Genomic DNA, 22,686 nt, shown 5'->3' on the forward strand with positions numbered 1-22,686 from the left:
AGAAAGGGGTTGTTCTTTCTGACGTTTGGTTGTGTTGAACAGAAAAAAAAGAGATTAAAGTGAGACGTGCAGTGCCGTCTTGGTTCCGGCATTGGAAGCCCGTGTCTTCATTTTAGAGTTAAACAGTGAGTCTATACAATATAAGAAACGCTCGGTTACAATATATCTATTTGTATGGTTATTAAGCAATATGAAACAAAAAGTATATTCTAATAAAAATGTAAAGACAGTCAAATTTTACATTAGACATAAATATGCACAGATATTTAAAACTGGGATCTTTGTGTGTGTGTATATCTATGGTGATGACACACTGTGTGATGTTAGGCTGCATCACATGACTTCTCCAGACTGAAAAACAGCAAAATAGAAGTATATAGCCCAACATGGCATTTGATATGTTCACTTACAATGTAACAAAATGAAATGTTATACTTTCTCTATTAAAATATTTTTATTAAACACAACAATGCATTTATTTTACAGTAAAGACTATAAATAAAGTCCTATAGACCTTTTCAATTGAATGCCATTGCAAGGCAACAGTCTGTGCCCTTGTTGTTATATAAATATTATAACTTCTCACATTTTAACACAGTATGGCATTCATAGTTTTGCATTTGTTTGTACACATCTAAACTGAAATATATTTGTAAAAACTGAAAAAAGAAAGCTTGAGAGAGACATTCAAACTCTGCTTTATTTCTCACCTGCAGCCAGTTACTCTTCATTTCATTCATTCATTTCATTTATTGTTATTTCTGTGTCATGCCCTAGTTTTATACAGTCTATGGTCATGCCAAATATTTATTAAAAGACACCACTATGTAACATACATCTTCAGGTCTCACACATACCAAGCATGTGGAAAAAAAGACCACAAACAAGAAACAATGACAGAAACAGCACAAACAAACATATATCTAAAGATCATCTCGATAGAGCTTTTTTCCTCTTCTCCCAGGCTTTCTCAAGATGTGTGTATATATATATATATATATATATATATATATATATATATATATATATATATATATATATATACACACAGTATATTTATTTATATGTTTCACATATGAACAGCCATATTTAGAATATATACAATATCTACTAAACAAAGCATCACCCTGTTCATAATAAAAAGGTACAGTAAAAAAACTAATTTTCCATATTGTTTAAACAGTTCCTGCTCATATGAGAGAGTGGACCAACTAGCCAAACACATTGTATTAGAGTCAAAGTCAGAAAAAAAGGGCATTGTACAAAAAGGGAAAAGAATAGAGTGGCAACTGCACTGGGATCAGGCGATAAGAGGAAGACATTTACATCCAACTGGTAACCGAGAGTGTGGAAGAAATGAAAAGATTAGGGCTAGAGCGGTATAGAATGCCATTTTATTCAATTAATTATGCCTATGAAATAGATACATGTGGCTTTGTGAAATAAATGTTCCCTGAAAACAAATAAATGTGGACTTATAAAATAAAAGTAGCCTAGTTCTTTAAAAAAACATTTCTATATTGAATCAGTTACTGTACATATTTATATATTTTTGCTTCATTTATTTATTTAACCATTTATTTCACTGGCATATTTATTAATTTAATATTGAATGAAATGGCATCCCAAAGATATACTGGATTGGAAGTGGACAAGGCAGAAGATGTTTGGTCAGCTTACTAGCGAGGACTAGCCTGACAAGCTAGACCCACATCAAGAAAAAAAATGTTGGGTTAGGGTTTTTGACCCTGGCTGCAAATTACATTTGCTGCCGCTAGGGTGCGTCTAGATTTCTAGGCTAAGGGAGGACCACAATCTGCCATACCGGACGCTGTGGGAGTTAATTCCGGAAGATGGCAGTAATGCCATAGAACAGCCATAGACATATAACGTTATAACTTAGCTACAGACGAACTGAGGAAGACCAACCGCTGGCTTTGCCCATAGACAGTGCCTCACCTGACGCGAATGGAACCAGTGCTGTGTTCTGTCAGTTGGTTAACGTTAAGTTACTATTAGCATCGATGTTAGTAAATGATACACACATCAATGCTAAACAATGCCTGACACTGTCCGCAATGCAAACCAAAGAACTCCAAAGGAGATATATCTAAAGGAGATATGTTTCCAAGCTGTCAGGGAACATTATGCTGCTCTGGGAATTGAGGCTGTTCTTGGTAAGTTAACCTTACTAGCCTTGGAGAAGACGAGTAACGTTACCCTAAATATTATGCTAGAAGCTAGCGTGTCATTAACGTTAGCTAACGATATCCTATAGCTAAGAGGAAACATTACACATAACTCGATTCAATAACTTGCAAGTAATGGCCATATTTTCCAGTGAATGAAATAAAATATCACCCACAATACCTATCAAGAGGTAGCTAGCTAGCTAGCTATCCCCTGAAATCTAAAAAAATTCAGAATCAGCTTTATTGATCAAGGAACGTTATATGTAGTGTAGCTAGCTAACATAGGCCAGTGGTTCCCAAACTTTTTATGTCAAGGACCCCTAAACTGACACAAATTAGACAGCGGACCCCCATTTGATAAGACTTTGTCCCAGGTATTTTGCTTTTAGATGTTTTGTTACATAAAGTGTGAACCCCACCTGTTGTCATATAGTCTGCAGGTGTGTTAACGTTACTCATGGATGGAATTATCATGAAAATAAAGGCTTCCCTTTTTTACTGGGAACCCCCTCAAGGAAACCAGACAGTTTATGGTCTTGACACAGGCTTAGAATACAGTAGAATACACTTTATTGTCCCCAGGGGAAATTTGTGTTGGACATGCATATGGCATGGCATAGTGCTGCAATCATGTAATAGAAAAAAACATTCTAAAATCGACATAGAGTCAACATAAAAACAACATAAGATCAACAAAGAATCTTAGAACATGAAGGAAGGACACATGACTGTACAGACAATACAACATCTTAAAAATACTGTAATAATCAAAGTGCAAAAAGCACTAGTGTATTTATTGCACTTTGTTCTGTTGTGGTTAGATTTACTATTGGAGTTCAATAGCTTGATAGAGGTTGGGATAAACACTTTACCTTTGGTGATGATGATGATGATGATAATGATGATAATGATGAAAGAAAGTCTGTGTCCACTGTTGGAATGCTCTAACATTAACCAATCTGTCTTAATGTAGATCTTCCAACGCCTCTCATTACGGATCTTCTTCCTCATCTGACTGTATGTCAGCTGGATGAGCTCCAGCCTGCCCTGAACCAGAGGGGTAAGAACTGTAGTTGAAGTGCAAAAGAAAGTGTTTTGTGTTTTTTTCTTTGTTCATAGACAGTAACACTAGCTTTGTTTTGATCGATGCATTGGTTTTTCAATTCAATTCTATTCAATTTTATTTATAGTGTCAAATCACAACAGGAGTTATCTCAGGACACTTTACAGATAGAGTAGGTCTAGACTAGGGCTGGGCAATATATCGATAATATATCGATATCGTGATATGTGACTACATAATGTCTTAGATTTTGGATATTGTAATATCGTAATATGACATCAGTGTTGTCTTTTCCTGGTTTTACAGGCTACATTACAGTGAACCTACCAGACCGTTCTAGCTGTTCTATTATTTGCCTTTACCCACGTAATCATTATATCCACATTACTGATAATTATTTATCACAAATCTTATTGTGTAAATATTTTTGGGAAAGCACCAATTGTCAACCCTACAATATTGCCACAATATTGATATCGAAGTATGTGGTCAGAAATATCGTGATATTTGATTTTCTCCATATCGCCCAGACCTAGTCTAGACCACACTCTATAATTTACAAAGACCCAACAACTTTACTTACATCTTTATAAATACTATTTAAGTAGTTGTACATTTTTATTTCCAACTTGTATTTGTACATTCTTTATTTTTTCAATATTTCTTTTTGTATTCTATCCTATTTATTATTTCTTGTATATTCTGTATGTGTGCTGTGTGTCTAATATTTAGCTGCTGTAGCACTGACATTTCCCAATTTGGTATCAATAGAAGTCTATCTTATCTTATTATTCAGTACCTTTTTCCATTTGTCTTTTTCTTGTCTGCCTTGTCTCAGGGATATCAACTCACTCTGGGTGGATTGGAGTCCTACAGGATATGTGTGGACCTAACCATGTAGGTGCACTGTCTTCTTTAATAATCAACAATCTCATATAGTAACATCTAGAACCCATATGTAATATGTATCCCGTGTTTGTGTGTGTGTTACATTTCAGGTAATAGACTTCAACACAGAAGAAGCGGCAAAACACGAAGTCATGAGAATGCTTTTTACTCTCGTATTCTACGGCTTCACAAACCCCTTTGTCAAAAGAAACATCACAAATCTAAACACCCCATCCTTCCTGTGGGCTGCAGCTAAATGTATCAAACATTTTTTACTCACTACGCCAGTCGAAAGATTGACCACTGAGCAGCGGCCACTTCTGGAGCTCTTGGAGAAGCGTATCGGGAGTGTTGGTGTATCGCAGTGCATTGATCTATCAAAGAGGAAGACACAAACTGCGCTGTATGTCCTCCATCGCCTGCTAGACCACGGTGTGGCTAAAAAACTTGTCGTACATGTGCAATGCCCCATCATGCTGTCCTGGATCCTACATGGCAGGGGATCTCAGTATGTAAACCCCGAGCTGAGGAACCTAATGTACAGCAAAAGGGCAAGCTGCATTTCCCAAGCAGCTTCATTCAGCGCAGACGGGGCCAGTTGCAGTTCAAGTCTCGAGGCCGGGGCTTCAGAAGATCAGGATGACCAAGCCACTCCCTGCAAACGCCCCAGGTTGGATTATTACGATGAATCTGGAGAAGCAAACTTTACCGTGGACCCACAGGTCCTCTGTCAAAGCTTCACTCCGTGCGATGGGCGCTCGGCAGGGGCTTGTCCATGGGGACAGATTGAATGTCTGGAGATCAGGCAGTGTGGGTCCAACTCCCTCAGAGTGCTAAACTCTGCCCTGCCCACATTTTTTTGCCTTCGCTCTCTAACTCTTCACAGCATTGGTAAGTTAGCTAATTAAAGGTGCCGTAGGTAGGATTGCGAAGATCCAGGATTTAGCCAAAAAATTTGAACATCGACAACTTCTCAGTCCCTCCCCTCTTTCCGCTAAAGCCCAAAACGGTTTCCTCAGCGCCTCCCCCCAACAAGGGAGAATGAATGCGTGTGCATCTGAACAGGGATTACCTGCTTCATGTAGTCATGAAGAATGCACTCAAACATAGGGTCAGTTTCAGCAAATATGACAGAACATTAGTAGTAAGTCTTACCTACTGCACCTTTAATGTAACAGGAAGTTCAGGTGTGGGGCATTCAGGGGTCGTTATGGTCCACCATATATCATACTACTGTATGTACCTGTGCTTTCACGCTATTAGTAACATTGACAAATGAAAGTAATTTTCTCTAGCACTGGTGGCAGTTGACAATTAAAGGTGCCCTGTGTGTATTGGAGGTGTCACAATTCTCCAAATCCACGACTTGATTAAATTTTCGATTTAGCAGCACTGGCTGCTCTGCCATTATTCGTACAGATCACCAGATAATTGGTTTTATTCCCTGACAAACATTTTTAAATTCTTCTTTCATAAGACAGGCTCAGTGGTATCAATTGTGATTTAACCGGCACTTTTTTTCTGAATGTACCACATTATGGCCATATGGTTCAAGTCTAAATCACCTTATTTAAAATGTAATAACAGTCACTTATTTCACTCGTCAAACTGTTTTAACACAAAAACAAAAAGAGCCACAAGATGGCAGAAGGGTACTTTACATCTTGAGTTTGCTGATCTGCAAAAAGCCACCAGATCCTGGGAGAAAAAACAAATACTGCATCCTGCTTTTGATTTTGATGATCGAAATTGAAAGCTCATCTCGTTTGATTTTTTTTTTTAGATAATCTTTTTGGGCACTTTAGGCTTTTATTTTCATAGGACAGCTGCATACATGAAAGGGGAAAGAGGGGGAACCATTGGCAGCAATATGCATGTGTCACCTTTGGCCATTTTGCACATATACGAGGCAAACCCAAAAAAGCTGCTCCATAGCTGCTCGAGGTTGAAAACTCCATATTTTACTGTCTTGGCCTTTAATTAGCCAGTCAGTCAGATTACCAGTCAGTGTGTGTTCAAGAACATCGGCTTCCTCTAGGGGTGGGTATGTTCACTGCTTGTGCAGATACCATACCTGAATTTTGGTACTGATACCAAATTTTTTTTTTGTTGACACAAACTACAGTCAACTCATTCAGCTCCATTGTAATTCTTAGAGAACAGTATCTCAAAACCTGGACAAATAAAACCAAAACTATCTGCATAGGCAAGTGAGAATTTTTTCTTTGTTTTTGTGATTTGTATGAACTGAACCTTTAACATTATTTATGCAGTATCTGTTCGTATTGCCATTGCACTATATTTTTTGTTCAATAATGGAATTTAGGTTGCGGTTGCAGTGCAGAAAGGTTAATTTTGAGGCACTACTGCTTTGTGTTGTGAGACTTTAAAATAGCGCAAATCACACTCGATGCTTGCTTGGTCATGAATACTTGAAATACCCTGTAGGAGACAGAACTAAGTCCTGGATTTCATTCGCATATAATATATGTATTGTACTTGGATGAAATATTTTCGGGGGAAGAAAAGATGGTGTGCACAGGGTTCAAAATTAACTTTTTCATCCACCAGCCAAATGGCTAGTGAATGTTCAAATTTCACCAGCCACTCAATAGATTGCCACTTGTATGTTTTACCGGCATTTGGCTGGTAGGTGGTGCTAATTTTGCGTCCTGGGTGTGCACAAATGATTTGCTTTTGTGTTTGTTTGTGCAGCGACCTTCAGGGACTCGGATGTGTTGGGCCTGGCCAGAGCCCTGAAGCAGCTGTCAGAGAGTCCCCGCAGCTCTCTCACGGATCTGAGCATCAGCGTCCTGCCGTACACCCGGCTCATGGGGATCCTGCTGGACGCGAGCCCCAACGTGACGTCCCTGCACGTGGAGATCCAGACTGTGATGTGGGGGCCTCGCTTCTTACCACATCATCCCAGGATGGCTGAGTTGGACGTGTCAGGTGCTGTGAAGCTTCTACCAAAGTTAGGTAACACTTGAAGTGAGTGTGATTGAGAGTGGGCATGAGCCGGTAACCGGTTTCATGGTATACCAGGGTTTGAAAAAGTCACGGTTTCAAAAACGTCACGGTTTCAAAAAGTCATGGTTTCAAAACCACTAAATGTTTCCCTCGTACCGTTCCTGCGGTAAGAGCTGTTTTTTTTTTTTTATGAGTCGTCAAGGACCGAAAGTGCCAGTGTGCAGTGTGTTTGAAAATAAAATAAATTGTGTTCAATGGGGAAAAAAAGACATTTCAAAATAATACATTGGTAACACTTTACTTGAAGGTATCTACATAAGAGTGACATGACACTGTCATGAACACATGACACTGTCATGAACACATGAACCCTAACCCCAACCCTAACTTGTTATGACAAAAACCGAATGCCACGTACTGAAAGAAGCGTTATGTCATAAACGTTTATGACTTGTATATAATGTTTATGACATGTTCTTATGTAGATACCTTCAAGTAAAGTGTAACCAATACATTTTAAAGCTGTAATTGCAATACTGTGAAACCGTGATATTTTTGCTGAAGGGTATAATACTGTCAGAATCTTATACCGGCCTATGCCTAACTGAGTGTGTATTCTACCTGTTGAAACACAAGATAAGTGTTGAACCAGTCCCATGCTCAGCAACACATCCTGTAGTGGTTAGGGGGAAGAGTAACCTCAGTGTTACAGAATGGTTTCAACCAGATAACTTCGTCTCAGATTTCATTCACAGTTTTAAAGGGGACTTGCTTTTTTAACAACCTATGAAAGAAGTAAAGCTTTGAGTTGTAGTTGAACCACTTAATACTTCAGAATAGACAGGCAAGTCCCAGAGGCCAGTAAATGGGTGATATAAGCATTTAGACTGCAACTGGTATTACATTATTGGTTAATCAGTGGGTTATTTACTGGGCAAGTCAGAAAATAGCATTTTTTTGCTTATTATTTTGTAGTACTTCTTATACAATTTTCCAAGATGGCATCTTCAAATGATTTTGTGTTTTGTCCAGCCATCAGTCTTAAGAAGAAGACATTTGATTCGCAATTATATTAATTATACAAAACTGAGAAAAGCAGCACTCTAAAGAAAGTAGAACCAGAGGGTGTTTGGCATTTTTGCTTGAAAAATGACTTAAAGGGATAGTTTGGCTTTCTTTAAGTGGGGTTGTTGAGGTACTTCATTGTATTACCTACAGGGGATGACGGTTAGCACGGCAACAGTTTGGAGAAGCAGACAGGAGTACTGACATGGAAATGGGAGCTGCTGTGGGCAGGGTCAGCGGCAAACATGTTTTAGCCAATTTACAAGGCCCACCTAAAAAAAATCCATTTCAGTTTAAGTGTACGCTATATTTAGAATATTTTCACTGCTTTACCTTGTCGTCAGACAGCCCTCTCCTCCAGTTTCCACTGAAGTTCCCCCTCCCTCTCTATCAGCTGTTCAGTCTCCCTCTGCAAAAGTTCTTCTTCCTCTTTATATGGGCGTGCGCTCTACCAGGTGAGCTACCCAGGCGCCCGATCAACTAATAGTTTAATTGATGAATTAATTCTGCTCTAAATAACATTGTACTCACCAAGTTAATGGCTAAGATCTGGGAACATGGTGACATCGTAAAAGCAGTCAGACAGTCAAGGTTTTTACACAAATGTCCATTATAAACATATCACAGATCACAGACAGAACAAGGCCCACATTAAAGGAATGAGAGTCATTATGAGACCAGTAAGGCGTATATAACGAGGCGAAAGCGGTCGCGGTATGCTTAACGTTAGGCTTCCTCTGTGACAGGCAGGCACCACAGTGTTCACCATGCCCTGGTGACTGACTGACAGGCTGGAGGTTGTAGGGATGGGAGGGGAGAGGGAGGTGTTTTATTTTGTGTGGAGTGTAAAATGTTCTAAATAAGTAACACAATGTTCTATAAGTAAATAGGATAAATAGGTTTGGAATTATTTTTACAACTGAAATTATTTTTTTATTACAAAGTACCGAAAAAAGGTACTGTTGGGTACCGGAACCAAATTCCAGGTACCGGTATCAGTACCGTAGCGGAATAAAAGTGAACGGTACCCAACCCTAGAGACCAGAGTTGTATTACATTTTTGGGTTGTATCCACATGGTTGAATGCACTTATTGTAAGTGGCTTTAGATAAAAGTGTCAGCTAAATAAATGAAATGTAATCCTAAAGTGTCTCTTTTAAAGAGTTTGTTCAAAAAGGATCAATACAGCAGAATGGTACTGAGTTCTAAAAACTAATACTAATACTAAAGCAGTGTAGTGTGTAAAAAAATCAACCTACGGTGACTGTTTTCTTCTGCAGAGCTGCCCCTGGAGAAGCTGGCCGTCAAAGTAGCTGAGCTCCAAACAGATCTGCACTTCATCACGTCAGTGCTGCGCCACTCTCCACATCTCACCTCGCTTCACGTAGCCGGGATGAGATTACCAACTGGCTCCTCTCAAAGCCAACTCCTCACCGCTCTCTTAGGTAATGTGTCACGTCACTGGAAGGCTTTCACCACAGTTTGAGTGTCCAGGCCTTCCTAAAGGTGTACACAAAGTGTCAGGGGATTGTGTTGTAGAGTGTGTGTGTAGAGAGGAAAGCTGGAGGATCAGAGTCAACATAGTCTCGCATAGCCAGACCTTCCTCCACCGAGCTGCGGAGGAGGATCTGACTAGTCCCACAGCATTCGGGGATGGGTGAAACATGTGCTTTGGTTTATTATTATCATTTCTCGTTATTTCTTTTTCTTTTCCTTCAATCACAATCGTCTTGGGCGGTGCTGAAGGTGGCGCTGCAAAATGGCCTCGGGAAGGAACTTGTTTTGGTGGAACGTGTACGTTCAAAAGTTGTTTTAGTCGTGCAACAGAAAACTCAGATTGGACAGATAGTCTAGCTAGCTGTCTGGATTTACCCTGCAGAGATCTGAGGAGCAGTTAACCATAGTCCTCATAAATCCACCGGAGTTTAGAACGCCAACACAAAGAAAGAGGAAGGTGACGGACATCCGGCGGAATTTTAGGCGAACGCAATCAATTGACCTCTTGACAGCATGGGTGTTGTGTGTGTATCCAAACCCCAATTTATCTTTTTCCTGTGTGGCATAGAGAGTTTTCTGTTGCACGACTAAAACAACCTTTGAACGTACATGTTCTGAAACAAGTTCCTTCCCGAGGCTATTTTACAGAGGCGCCGCTACTTAGTCCGGCGCTTAGTGGCGCCCAAGTCGATTGTTATTGGTTTAAAGAAATGCAAATAAACCAGAGCAGGTTTTGTGGACTAGCCACACCCTCCTCCTCAGCGCTGTGGAGGAAGGTCTGGCAATGCGAGACTAGTCATCAGTTGACATAAACACATCTACAATAATAAGCTAAAAACAAATATAAGCTAAAGTGCTGTCCGTAATGACATATGGTCAACTTTTAGAGTCAAATCACTTCTTGAGGAGTCTCAACTTGGAGGACATGAAGCTGTCTGACTGTCTCCCTGAGATCCTGAACCTACTGAGAGACTGCAAGTTGGAAGGTAAGAAAAGGAGGGTGACTCATAACGGCAGGAGAGCCATCAATGCAAACACCTCTGCCTGTCTTTTCCTACATGTTCACTTGATCCCAACAGGTACATGACCCATAAGAGCATCTGTCTGGAGCAATCTACCGCCATCATTACAATCAACATCTACATTATCGTCATTCAACAAACCTTTGAAAAGGTCACTCATCAACAATGACTTGAAGACTTTTAAGATCTTACTGCAATTCATCACATTTTTTACACTTAGACCCTATTTTATTGTTGTGTTTTTCAAAAAAGCCTTTTCTTGGCTTCTGACCTCCCTCCCCCGGACAATTTGTTACCTTTTATCAAGCCTTTGATCAAGTTTTATCACATTTTTTAAAAAAATAATGTGTGAAGAAACTGAACTAAATGTAAAGTCTCAGAAAAGAGTCTTAAGCTGCATTATGCAGAAGTATCGCTTAGAAATACAAGCATTCAGGCTAAAACACAAACCAGGGCTGAAAAGCACAAGTGTGTTCTAGGCCCAATGAGCCTTGAGTAAGGACATAGGGGACATTACCAGGTATTTAAGACTTCAATTTAAGCATATACAACATGCAAAATAGCTCTGGGGAGCTTATTCCCCAGAGTCCTTGTGTTTTTTTCGCCCAGCAGTTTTCCTTGGATTAGGGTGGCACGTAAATCATGGTTGCAGCTGTTGCCATGGTCCTGCTCCACGCCCTGTTATGCCCTGCTACAGCCTGCTACGCTCTGCAGTGCCCTGCTACGTCCTGCTATGCCCTGCTACACCCTGCTATGCCCTGCAGTGCCCTACTACGCCCTGCTACACCCTGTAATGCCCTGCTACGCCATGAACTACTACAACTACTATTTTTAGTCATAGTCCCATTATCTGTATTTTGACTATTACTGCCACTGTTCATCGTACCCCCAACCGCCTACTAAGAGCCTGGGTCTGTCTGAGGTTTCTCCCTAAAAGGAAGTTTTTCCTCTCCACTTAATGCTTGCTTTTGGGGGAATTACTGGAAAATGTTGGGTCTTTGTGTGTGGTCTGTAAAGTGTCTTGAGATAACTCTTGTTATGATTTGATACTATAAATAAAATTGAATTGATATTGAATTGAAAATGCTTAATGCGTCTTTACTGGCACCTGTTAGTGACCTTGTTATTCTCCACCAGCGTTTCTTTTCTCACTGGAAGGTCTGAAAGGGAATTCCTCATGTTCTTTGCTCTTTTCCTCTCTCTCCGTCTCTCAGAGCTGCGGTTTAATGACTGCCGCCTTCTGGAGAAGTGGAGCGACAAGGAGGAGAGTCTGCAGCAGCTGGTGGCTGCCCTGAAGACGGTGCCTTCCCTCCACACACTCAGCCTGGCTCAGAATCGGCTCGGTGAGCACATGAAAATATGGATTCATGCATGTTTAAACAGTCTAGTCTGGACAGGGATTAACAGGTTAGAAGAAACAGTCTCAGTTGCACTCCCTCTTAACTGAAAGGTGACGTAAACCTTTTTAGTCAGGCCTTTTAATAAACAAGTTATTTATTTGTTTTCTTTATCTACTTATGGTCTAGTTGTTTGTTTATTTATATGTAGTTTGTTTTAGTCAGTTTTATAATTTATTTTATTAATTGTTTTTAATCTACTTATTTATGTATCTGTATTTTATGGATTGTTTTCAACAATCTACAGTTAATGTACTTATCTGTTTAGGGCTTTTATTTATTGGATTTAAGTATCTTTTGGTTTTAAGTGTAATGCCTCTGGTGTTTCCTCACTTCTGGTGGTGTTTCCTCAGCTCGGTTCCTGTTTTTAATTCATTCTTTTTAGTTGATTTAGGGGTGGGTGGGTAGGGGGGGTGAATGAGGCTGGGGGGGGGAGGGATATTGTGTTATGTGTGTGTGTGTGTGTGGGGTATTGTATGAAGCACTTTGTGCTACATTTACATGGATGAAAAGTGCTATATAAATGAAGTCTGATTGATTGTATGATAGTTGTGTTCAGAATAATAGCAGTGTGTTTAAAAAAAGTGAATAATGCTCAAAATCCTTGGAATAGCTTTTAATTCCATAGTATCAATGCATTGGGAACACTGCACATTCAATTCCAAATCAAAACATGACCAAAATTGATCAAGTTTGTGTTATACCTTTACAGAAAGTGAAGAAAAAGGAATATTAGGCTGTTCAAAAAAATAGCAAACTCAAACATTTATTGTATAAACTGACAAATGTCTCAAGGGTTTGCTTTACTTTGAATCACTGCACTAATATTTAGTTGCATAACCATTATTTCTGAGAACTGCTTCACATCTGTGTTGCATGGAGTCGACCAACTTCTGGCACCTGTGAACAGGTATTCCAGCCCAGGACCATTGAACTACATTCCACAGTTCCTCTGCATTACTGGGTTTTGCCTCAGAAACAGCATTTTTGATGTCATCCCACAAGTTTTTTATGGGATTGAGGTCTGGGGATTGGGCTGGCCACTCCATAACATCAATCTTGTTCATCTGGAATCAAGACTTTGCTCGCTTACTGGTGTGTTTTGGGTCATTGTCTTGTTGAAAGACCCATTTCAAAGGCATTTCCTCTTCAGCATAAGGCAACATGACCTCTTCAAGTATTTTGATGTATTGAAACCGATCCATGATCCCTGGTATGGGATAAATAGGCCCAACACCACAGTATGAGAAACATCCCCATAACATGATTTTTGCACCACCATGCTTTACTGTCTTCACAGTGTACTGTGGCTTGAATTCAGTACATGGGGGTCCAAATTTCAACCTATTCAGTACATGTCTTTTTTTCAGCAATGGGACTTTGCGGGGGCTTCTAGCTGATAGCTTTGCTTCACATAGCCTTCTTCTGATCGTAGCAGTACTCACAGGAAACTTTAAGTCTTCTTTGATTTTCCTGGAGCTGATCATTGGTTGAGCCTTTGCCATTTTGGCTATTCTTCGATCCATTCGAATGGTAGTTGACCGGTTTTTCCCACGTCGTTCAGGCTTTGGAAGCCATTTCAAGGCATTTGAAATCATTTTAGCTGAGCAGCCTATAATTTTCTGCACTTCTTTATATGTTTTCCCCTCTCCAATCAACTTTTTAATCTAAGTCCGTTGTTCCTCAGAACAATGTCTGGAACGACCCATTTTGCTTTTTGTATTTCAGCGTGAACTATAACCAGCATGCACAACATTTGCTTCCTTCCTTCCTTAAATATGGGCCATAACTGACACCTGTTTCTTCACAGAATCAATCACCTCACTAATTGAACACAACACTGCTATTATTTTGAACATGCCCCTTTCAATTACAGATTCAATTACACAGAATGAGCAGCATGCATGTCATGACTGTTGGGTCTGTTGGTTTTCTATGACTCTACAACACTTACTAGTAAATTATTTGCCATGTAGAAATATCACTTCTACCAAAAAAATTTGATTTATGAGGTTAGTGATGTTGGACTGCTATTATTTTGAACACAGCTGTATATTGGTGTATCTCTAAATCGTTTTGAAAGCAAATGTTTCAACTGTGTTAAATAATGGGACTGTCTTTGTCTACAGCCAAGAACGTGTGTGTGCTGGCAGAGCTGTTCTCAGGATCCTCACCGAGCTCAGTGAAACGACTCGACATCAGGTGAGAGCTGCAGGCAGCAGCAGGAGGATGCCTCAAGCCGCCTACACATGATCCGCAGTAAAAACGCTCTGCGCCGGCTGTTTCATTGTTTCCCTATAGGGAGAGCAGCGCTCCAAATTCAAATTTTTCCAACTTTGACCTTGTTGCCGCTGACCTTTTAAGACGCAACCAATTCCAGAACGTTACTGCGCTGCGTTTAGCCTCTGTGCTCCACACCCTACTTCGCGGTTTTGCAGCGGATCATGTGTAGGCGGCTTCAGGCTTCAACACTTCTCTGGTGGTCGGATTTGAAGGAGTAGTTATTAGCTGATGTACCACTCGGTCATATAGTTTTAAAAAAACTGAAAGATTATTTTTTGGGCATTTCCCCCTTTAATCAGCTTGATTATAAAAGCTCAGGGGAAGATATGCAGGACGTTGCCGCAGGTCGGACTCGAACCCTGGGCCTCTGTGTTGAGTGATAAACCTCTACAGATGGGCGTACGCTCTACCAACTGAGCTACTTGGGCACACAAGTAATAAAGTTAAAATAAGAGACTAAATATGTTAGCATGTGTATATTGTATCAAAGTGCTCATATTTTGCTCATTTTCAGGTTCATAATTGTATTTAGAGGTTATATCAGAATAGGTTTACATGGTTTAATTTTCAAAAAAACACCATATTTTAGTTGTACTGCACATTGCTGCAGCTCCTCTTTTCACCCTGTGTGTTGAGCTCTCTGTTTTAGCTACAGTAGAATATTAGCTGCGTGCAGTCATTGAGGAACTGGTTCAAGGAAATGTCTCTGACACATAGAAGGTTAAGCCTAAGCCTTAAACTATAGTTTAAGCCTTTTATGGCATAAGCATGCATTGTATACCAGACAGATAAGCAGAAGAACAGGAAAAGACAGGAAGTTGCATCACACAGAGGCCCCGACCTTGGTGTGTGTGTTTGTGAAAGATAACAGTTTCTGTCTAGAAACTAGGAGACACCCCCCTGTGAGGAGAGAATAAAGACACAGGGAAAAGCTTAAATCGGAGTTGATTCGAACAGAGTTCCTGGTGGACCGGGCTCTGACTTAAGGTCTGTTGCTAGGGAAACTTAGACTGTGTTTTTGTGAACCCACAATTATGTTGTAACTTTTATGCTGGACTCAGTCTCAGATTGATCCTTGTGTTCTGGTAAACTTAAGTCCGATGAAAGAAGGCGCAGGCTTTATTTCGGGCCTGTCTTTTGGACAGAATTCCTTACACTACCAAGTGAGGCATCTCACTTCTGTTCCATCTTTTATTTTTTATTTTTTTTTTTTTTTTTTAAGCTAATTTTTTGGACATTTTTAGGCCTTTATTGACAGGACAGCTGAAGAAATGAAAGGGGAAAGAGAGGGGGGAATGACATGCAGCAAAGGGCCGCAGGTCGGAGTCGAACCCCGGCCCGCTGCGAGATATGGGCGCCCGCTCAACCAACCGTGCTATCCGGGCGTCCTTCTGTTCCATCTTTGTTGGGAGTTGCACATGCGCAGTAGCTAGGTAAGGACTACTAGCCAGTCAGAAGCAGAGTATGAGGGCATGCCATGCTAGCAGCTAGGCGAGCATTATAACGTGTGGTACAAAGTGACGCACGTTTGTCTCTGAAGTAAAGGCTGGACTACAATAGAGCTGTTTGGAGCAGTTTGTGAACAGTGTTTTCTGTTGGAGATGGTAAGTCCCTTTGGGGTGGACTTTGGGCTTTTTCACTTTGTAAACCTATAATGTGCACAAAAAAGATATATAACACAATAAAGCTAAGGGAAAAGTCAAAAAGCATAATATGAGCACTTTAAGTTATAGAATGCCACACAAAGTGTACATTACATATCCAATAATTAATGCATAGTTTGCCCCATACTATCAGGTTTCATCCAACACTCACTGTAGATTTAGTTTATAGTTGTTTTTTTATTACGTTCTATCATAATTTCCATGTGCTGCCTTTTGTCCCGTACAGCTCCAACTTCATTCAGCCTGCTGAGCTGCTGGAGTTCGCTAAGAGACTGAGGACACATCCTCCGCCACACCGATTGACCCTTGACCTCAGGAAAAACCCAGGGGATCGGGACCCCGACACATGGAACACGGCACTGACGAGGCTCCGTCCCTTCTGTGTTCTCCTGGTTGAAGGATGGAACTCCACCGACACAATGGCTGACCACATCAGCAATATGTGAACAAAGCTAGAGGAACAACTGAGTGGCAAACACTCCCTGTTGGAAGTGAAAAGTGGCTGTAAAGTTAGCACTTTATGTAAAGTTTGACAGAAGAGTGACTGTGGTCATTTTGTGTTCGGTTCAGACAGTAGGAGGTTCCAATGAAAGTTTTTAGACTTTTTTTTTTGAACTTCCCAAACCACACCTGCAGCATGAGTCACTTCTCCACTGTCCATTTCATGCAATATTGTTCTAAACATATAGTAGTTCAACATGTTTAAATACGCAACTTCAATTCTGTCTAAATTGCGAACTAGAGTGCAAACATACTGAGCATTCGGCTGGAAAGAGGAGAAGGGGATGGAGGGGGTTATTATTGACATTGACATTTTGTTCTACCATAATTACAGGAGCAGTCCTTATTTTTGCTTTAATTAGTTGTGACACATTTCATTAGTTCTATGAATGTTACATCTATTTAATGTAGCATTTAATTTGTTCTCTTGTATCAGTGTACTATGGCACTGTTGGAAAATAAAGGAGCGTCTCCCGTTAGTTTGACATTTGAATCATTTATTAAACCAACATCCGTTAACACTTCCAGAGTCTTCCCTTGGACAGAGTGTGAGTGAGAGTGGACATTACGATACAACTGAAAAAAAAAACCTGGAGGGTTGACGTCGAGGTGAAGAGCAGTTTCACAGCAGCTTTCTCACACCGTCTCTTCATTGTCATTTTCTTTACATTAGACGAACAGCATCGACACCGACTACCAAATCATCATTAGTAGGAACCAAGTAGAAAAAAAACAATCGGAAAAACGGATTAAAAGAGCGTAATCTTTTTCTTAGTGGATTTTTTTAAAGCTAAATACTGTAACACTCATTTTCTGTAAATTCAGTTTGTTTTCCTTGTATGTTCTCATATTTTTAGTAAATTCAAGTCGAAGAGAGTGAAGACCCTATGTCTGCATGCTAATCTGTTGATTTGCTGGGTCTCATCTACAACCATCTCTTACATAAAAACAAAGACATTCTCACAAACACACAGCACTTAAACACTCATACACACTGCCGCAACATTTCAGCTTGGCCGGGCTCCAAGGCTCCAAGGCTTCTCGTTCACTGTGATTTTACAGGAAATCAAATTAAAACATTTGGCCATATTCATACCTCATAAAGAAATTAGTTGTCAAATGAGGGACAGGTTTATTCTGAGGACTTTATTTTTCTTATATCGGTGACTAACTGAAACTTTATTTTTTTTCCTCTAAGAAACAACTGGCTGTCAGAAAAGATGAGCTCACCTTAATGCCAAAATCAGATATTCTGATTATCATAATGCGAAAATATTTTCACATTTGTAACTGCTGTAGCAACCTAACATGTTGACAGCTGCAGATGGCACATTCAGTGTCTCAGTTAGAGGGCGGGAAACTAACTGGACCCAGGATGACTTACGACTAAGTAACTACTAGTGTAGTTCACAAATTGTATCTTGTTGGTTAGTAAGATAATCACAGATACATCTAAGGGTCACCTGTGTGGTGTAGAGTTAGGACTGTTTAAACCTGGCAACCCCACTATGAGGACAGGACGATGGCATCATGTTTTTTTTTTCTTGCATTTAGCAGCTAGTTTGATTCTAAGAAAATGGTGTGTTGGGGGTGAGGGGGGTGAAAGTGGTCTCTCTTTGCACAGAATGTTTGCAGCATGGTTCAGCGATAGATGGCGATGCAGCTACTGTAGACTGGCTGACGTCTGCAACCTGTAATCTGCCCAGACCTTAACAAAAGTCACTATTCCTCGAGATAAATCACTTCTTTTTGGCGTATGAATCAGACGTACGGTTACAGATATCGGGGCTTAAAAACACTTTGTGGTAGGCGTACTTGAGGGGATTATGAGTGGAAGTCCGCAGACTGTTTGGAGATGGATTTAAATAGCCACTTTTAGACCTTTATCAAAGTGAGCAAAATGTACATTAACCAGACTTAGGGAGGAAAGAAAAATGAAAGAATCCCCACCCTGTTACAATAACTTTCACAGCCATTTCCACTGTTACATGTGGTGCTTTTTCTTGTTTCTCTATACACTTACTTTTACATAGTCTGTGACAGTGTCAATGTTCATGTTCTCTTTGTGGAGTGTGTATGTTAGAGTGAGTGAACTGCACATCACACACAGCGACACCCATCACAGTCTCTTCAAAAAAAAACAAAAAACTTTCTTTAGCCAAAGAATAACTGTGAGACTGAGTGACATCTGGACCTTTTAAGGTGGAAGTCAGTGTTTTTTTTTTTCTTTTTTAAGGATGGGCCGTGTGTGTGTGTGTGTGTGTGTCTCCATGGAGAATTCACAATCATTCTTTCAGTTCTTTCAGTGTCACAAAAAACCCCCAAATGAATCAAACTGTTACAGCAAGATTCACACAGTCATACATCAACACATATGTGTCCTACCATAATGAAAACTACAGTTGATCGCGCGCGCACACACACACACACACACACACACACACACACACACACACACACACACACACACACACACACACACACACACACACACACACACACACACACAGTAACAAAAACACACTGGAGCCTACATTACAATATCTTGAGAAGGCATTAAGGAAATCTCAAATAAATATAAATAAATTAAATCATATAAAAAGAATGGGTTAACGACATAGAAATTCTGTTAAATACAGCAAAAATCTCAAATGAATACAATAAACAACAGTACTTGCTTGTAGACAAAGACCATATGGATGCAAGAGACGGGTACGTTTTGTAAACAGTGACAGACAGACAAGCAGGTAGACACATTCACAAATCATTAGTGAGCAGAAAGGCCTGTTGGGGCTCAGTGGTGGAGGACTTTGTCTGTATGGTTGGGGGTTGGGGGGGGGGGGGGGTTGTGGGAGAGCTGGCACTCCTCAAATCCCTCCCAGGAAGTGTGAGCATGCTGTGTTGTGTTTGAAACATGGATGGTGGGGGCCTTTTATTGGCAGTGCTGCTATCATCCCTACTACTGTTGATCTGCTGCTCATGGATATTCAGGATGCCTGTGGACAACCGGACCAAATACTGAGGCAGAGTGGACAGACGTGACCAGATTTCCTCAAGATTACCTAATGCTAAAGATAGAGCTGGGCAATACATCAATATAAATTAAATTGTGATATGAGACTAGATAGTGTCTTAGATTTCTTCGTAATATGACACAAGTGTTGTCTTTTCCTGTATTTAAAGGCTCCATTACAGTAACGTGATGTCATTTTCTGAACCTACCAGACTGTTCTAGCTGTTCTGTTATTTGCCTTTATCCACTTAGTCATTATATCCACATTACTGGTGATTACTTATCTAAAATCTCATTGTGTAAATATTTTGTCAAAGCACCAATCGTCAACCCTACAATATCGTCATCATTTGGTCAAAAATATTGCGATATTTGATTTTCACCGTTATCGCCCAGCCCTAACTAAAGAATGCAAGACTGTTGGTGAGATCAGTTTACAGGCAATCATCTGTCCGAGCCTGGCTGCACACGTTCAGCCAGTAAAGAGAAACTAAACTGGCCTTCCATGTGTTAAGGGATTCGAACATGGACACCAAATACACCTGCACCGTAGTTACTGTCTCCAGTGCTGCATGCTAGAACATCATAGCAATTACTATCCTGCACAATATGTAACACTCAGTATACCGTAATAGCACCACTAACCATAGTGTGTGTATGATGTGAGATTATAGAACTTTTGAAAATGGAAATAACAAATTCTCCCTCTTACAAATGAAAAGTTGAACTCGTAAGCACAAAAAAAAACAAAAAAAAAAAAAAAAAAAACACACACCGTCTGGTATGACCAGTACCTTATGGTGGCTAATGTTGGCTAATATTACCAAACATAGTATCGGACATCATTGAGTCAGTTTGATGACTTCATGATTCTTCTCTTTTTCGTGTTGCTGTTACTCTGTTTCAGCATCCACCGTTACAACATAACTGTCACTTGTGGCCGGCCACAGTGCCTGCTCTTCAGCAAACGTTAGATAGCATAGTCCCGATATGAAGAACAGGAAACCTCTTGTGAATCTGATTTCGCTATCCCAACATTGATGACCCCATTGCAAACCATGTGGTCACAATTCCTGTAGCAGTTTAACAAGTAAGCCAGAGAGAAATAAGCAGTTCATTTCTAATTAGCTGTAGTCATTGTTTTGTGTTAATATTGGATGTTCTTTGGAGGCAAGAGCCAGCTTTGATGTCACTTCTTAAGTTATTTTTGCCAAGGAGGAGATATTGGCTCAAGATTAGGAGACTTTTTTTTCCCCAGCTGGCTGCTCATGCTGTAGTTATGGCTGATATGATATATAAAACAGAGTTTGAGTGTGCCTGCTAACACTCAACAGAATAACTAAGATCACCAAGATTGCTGACCGTGTACAAATGTACAAATATATACTATATACTGTATGTGTACTAATATAATGGAGAATACTACATGCAGTGTTAGTAATATGTAAATGTAGTATATAAAAGGTGTTGTATGCATACAACATTTACAGAACTATACAGGGCTCGCCCATGTCATACTTGTTAAGAGCTTTTAAATACTACATAGATTGCAATTTAATACCTGTATTACTGTCATACAAAGTATGAACGTATGATTGAAAACCAGTAGGGACAATGTGGTTTAGAATTATTCATCATTATATTTTTGACACTTTCTTTCAAGAATATATAATAATAATTCTACAATTATTATTTATAATACTGTATACTAGCAGTAGTGACAGTGTTTGTTACAGGAGTGATGGTGCTGACTGAAACTCCACAAAACAGGATTGGGCAGCGTCCTGCAGCACAGTCCACTGTTAAAACAAATCCACTTTTAGTCTATATGTATACAGTTGCAAAGAAACTCCCGCACACTGTCTAACTGTTGCTACTAGACCATCTTCAGACAAACGGTCTAGCACTGGAACGTTGCCTACTATTACAGTTTATATATTTTTTAGTTAGACACTGTGCGGGAGTTTCTTTCCAACATTTGACCACGTTGTAGATGTGCGGATTATTTTTCTGTTCTGAGTCTATAGGTATATATCGGTTACACTTTACTGGAAGAGTAATACATAAGAGTAACATGACACGGTCATGAATGTGTCATAAACAAGTCATAAACGTTTATGACATAACACTTCTCTTAGTAATTGTCATTTGGTTTTTGTCATGACAAGTTAGGGTTAGGGTTCATGTGTCATGACTGTGTCATGTGTTCATGACAGTGTCATGTCACTCTTACGTAGATACCTCTTAAGTGTTACCATAACTTCTAACTAAGCTAACGTTACTGCCGACAGCAGGCAAGAGAAAATATTACTTTTATATTAGACTATAATAGACTTTTGTTAATAAATGTAAGACTTATTTGGACCTTTTAAAGGAAACTAAATCCAATGCTTTTGAAGACTTGTTAAAAGCTGCAGATGCCCTGAATGAAATATAACGTGTGCAGCCGATGGTCCTAACACAGTCAGTCACAAAGCAGGATGAGAAGCAACCCACGTTGATAATAAAAATGTGTTGCGTATGTTGTGTTCTCTCCATACTTAAAATGTCTAGAATGTACTAACAATATCAACACAATCTTTGCCAATGTGTCTATAAACCCAACGTGGCGGAAGTGTTGTAGCCTTGAAGTAAAAAAACACAACTTGGGGTGATTTAGTGTCCATGTTCTCCTCACTTGATGGCTTAGTGGCCAACAGAGCTACAGTATCACCTTATGACCGTCTTCCTTCACAGCGACAATTGTTTGTGGTGATGCTGGCAGGCAACATTAGCCTGGTCCTACCAGACTCTGGTCCATTTCATTTGTACAGAGAGTCTGGCCACTCTCCGTTGACAAGTGTTAACTTCCTTGAAGGCGGGTACTCTGTTGAAGTTTAAAACTATTGGATGTGCCCAGAGCCACTCTGGTAGCCTGGCTCCGCCCTCCTACGTACTGTCTGGTAGGACCAGGCTAACAAGAGGGGAGACAACAAAAACTATCGGCTTAGCATCGCTAGCGTTAGCCTTAGCCAACTCCTTTACCACTAACGGAGTGAGCCGGAAAATCAAACTGTTCCCGAACCCCGTGGGGAGGAGGGCCACAACATCATGGCCACCAATAAAACTCAGCAAAGATTGTTCTTGCTCGG

General features: G+C 40.1%; 1 protein-coding gene across 2 annotated transcripts; it reads left to right on the forward strand.

Annotated features, from left to right (window-relative positions):
- Positions 1 to 1,869: 1,869 nt before the first annotated feature.
- Positions 1,870 to 17,152, forward strand: lrrc41 (leucine rich repeat containing 41). 2 transcript variants are annotated; one of them, XM_031311722.2, is made up of 10 exons: positions 1,870 to 2,177; positions 3,166 to 3,252; positions 4,094 to 4,152; positions 4,254 to 5,034; positions 6,859 to 7,122; positions 9,459 to 9,623; positions 10,563 to 10,661; positions 11,912 to 12,040; positions 14,224 to 14,296; positions 16,268 to 17,152. In XM_031311722.2, the coding sequence occupies exons 1-10, from the start codon at positions 2,060 to 2,062 to the stop codon at positions 16,485 to 16,487; spliced, it is 1,995 nt and encodes a 664-aa protein (XP_031167582.1). In that variant the 5' UTR covers positions 1,870 to 2,059; the 3' UTR covers positions 16,488 to 17,152. The 2 variants fall into 2 exon arrangements, with proteins under 2 accessions (XP_031167582.1, XP_031167583.1); XM_031311723.2 differs by having other exon boundaries at positions 1,871 to 2,177; positions 6,859 to 7,095.
- Positions 17,153 to 22,686: the final 5,534 nt, after the last annotated feature.

The sequence above is a fragment of the Sander lucioperca genome, chromosome 11 (genome assembly GCF_008315115.2).
Source record: "Sander lucioperca isolate FBNREF2018 chromosome 11, SLUC_FBN_1.2, whole genome shotgun sequence".
Lineage (NCBI taxonomy): Eukaryota > Metazoa > Chordata > Actinopteri > Perciformes > Percidae > Sander > Sander lucioperca.

Excerpts from the sequence above, each read along its gene's own strand:
- lrrc41 (XM_031311722.2), top strand. The coding sequence starts at position 2,060 with ATGCCTGACACTGTCCGCAATGCAAACCAAAGAACTCCAAAGGAGATA. Across the intron at positions 2,178-3,165 it reads GGGAATTGAGGCTGTTCTTG|ATCTTCCAACGCCTCTCATT; the intron begins GTAAGTTAACCT and ends GTCTTAATGTAG. Across the intron at positions 7,123-9,458 it reads GAAGCTTCTACCAAAGTTAG|AGCTGCCCCTGGAGAAGCTG; the intron begins GTAACACTTGAA and ends TTTCTTCTGCAG.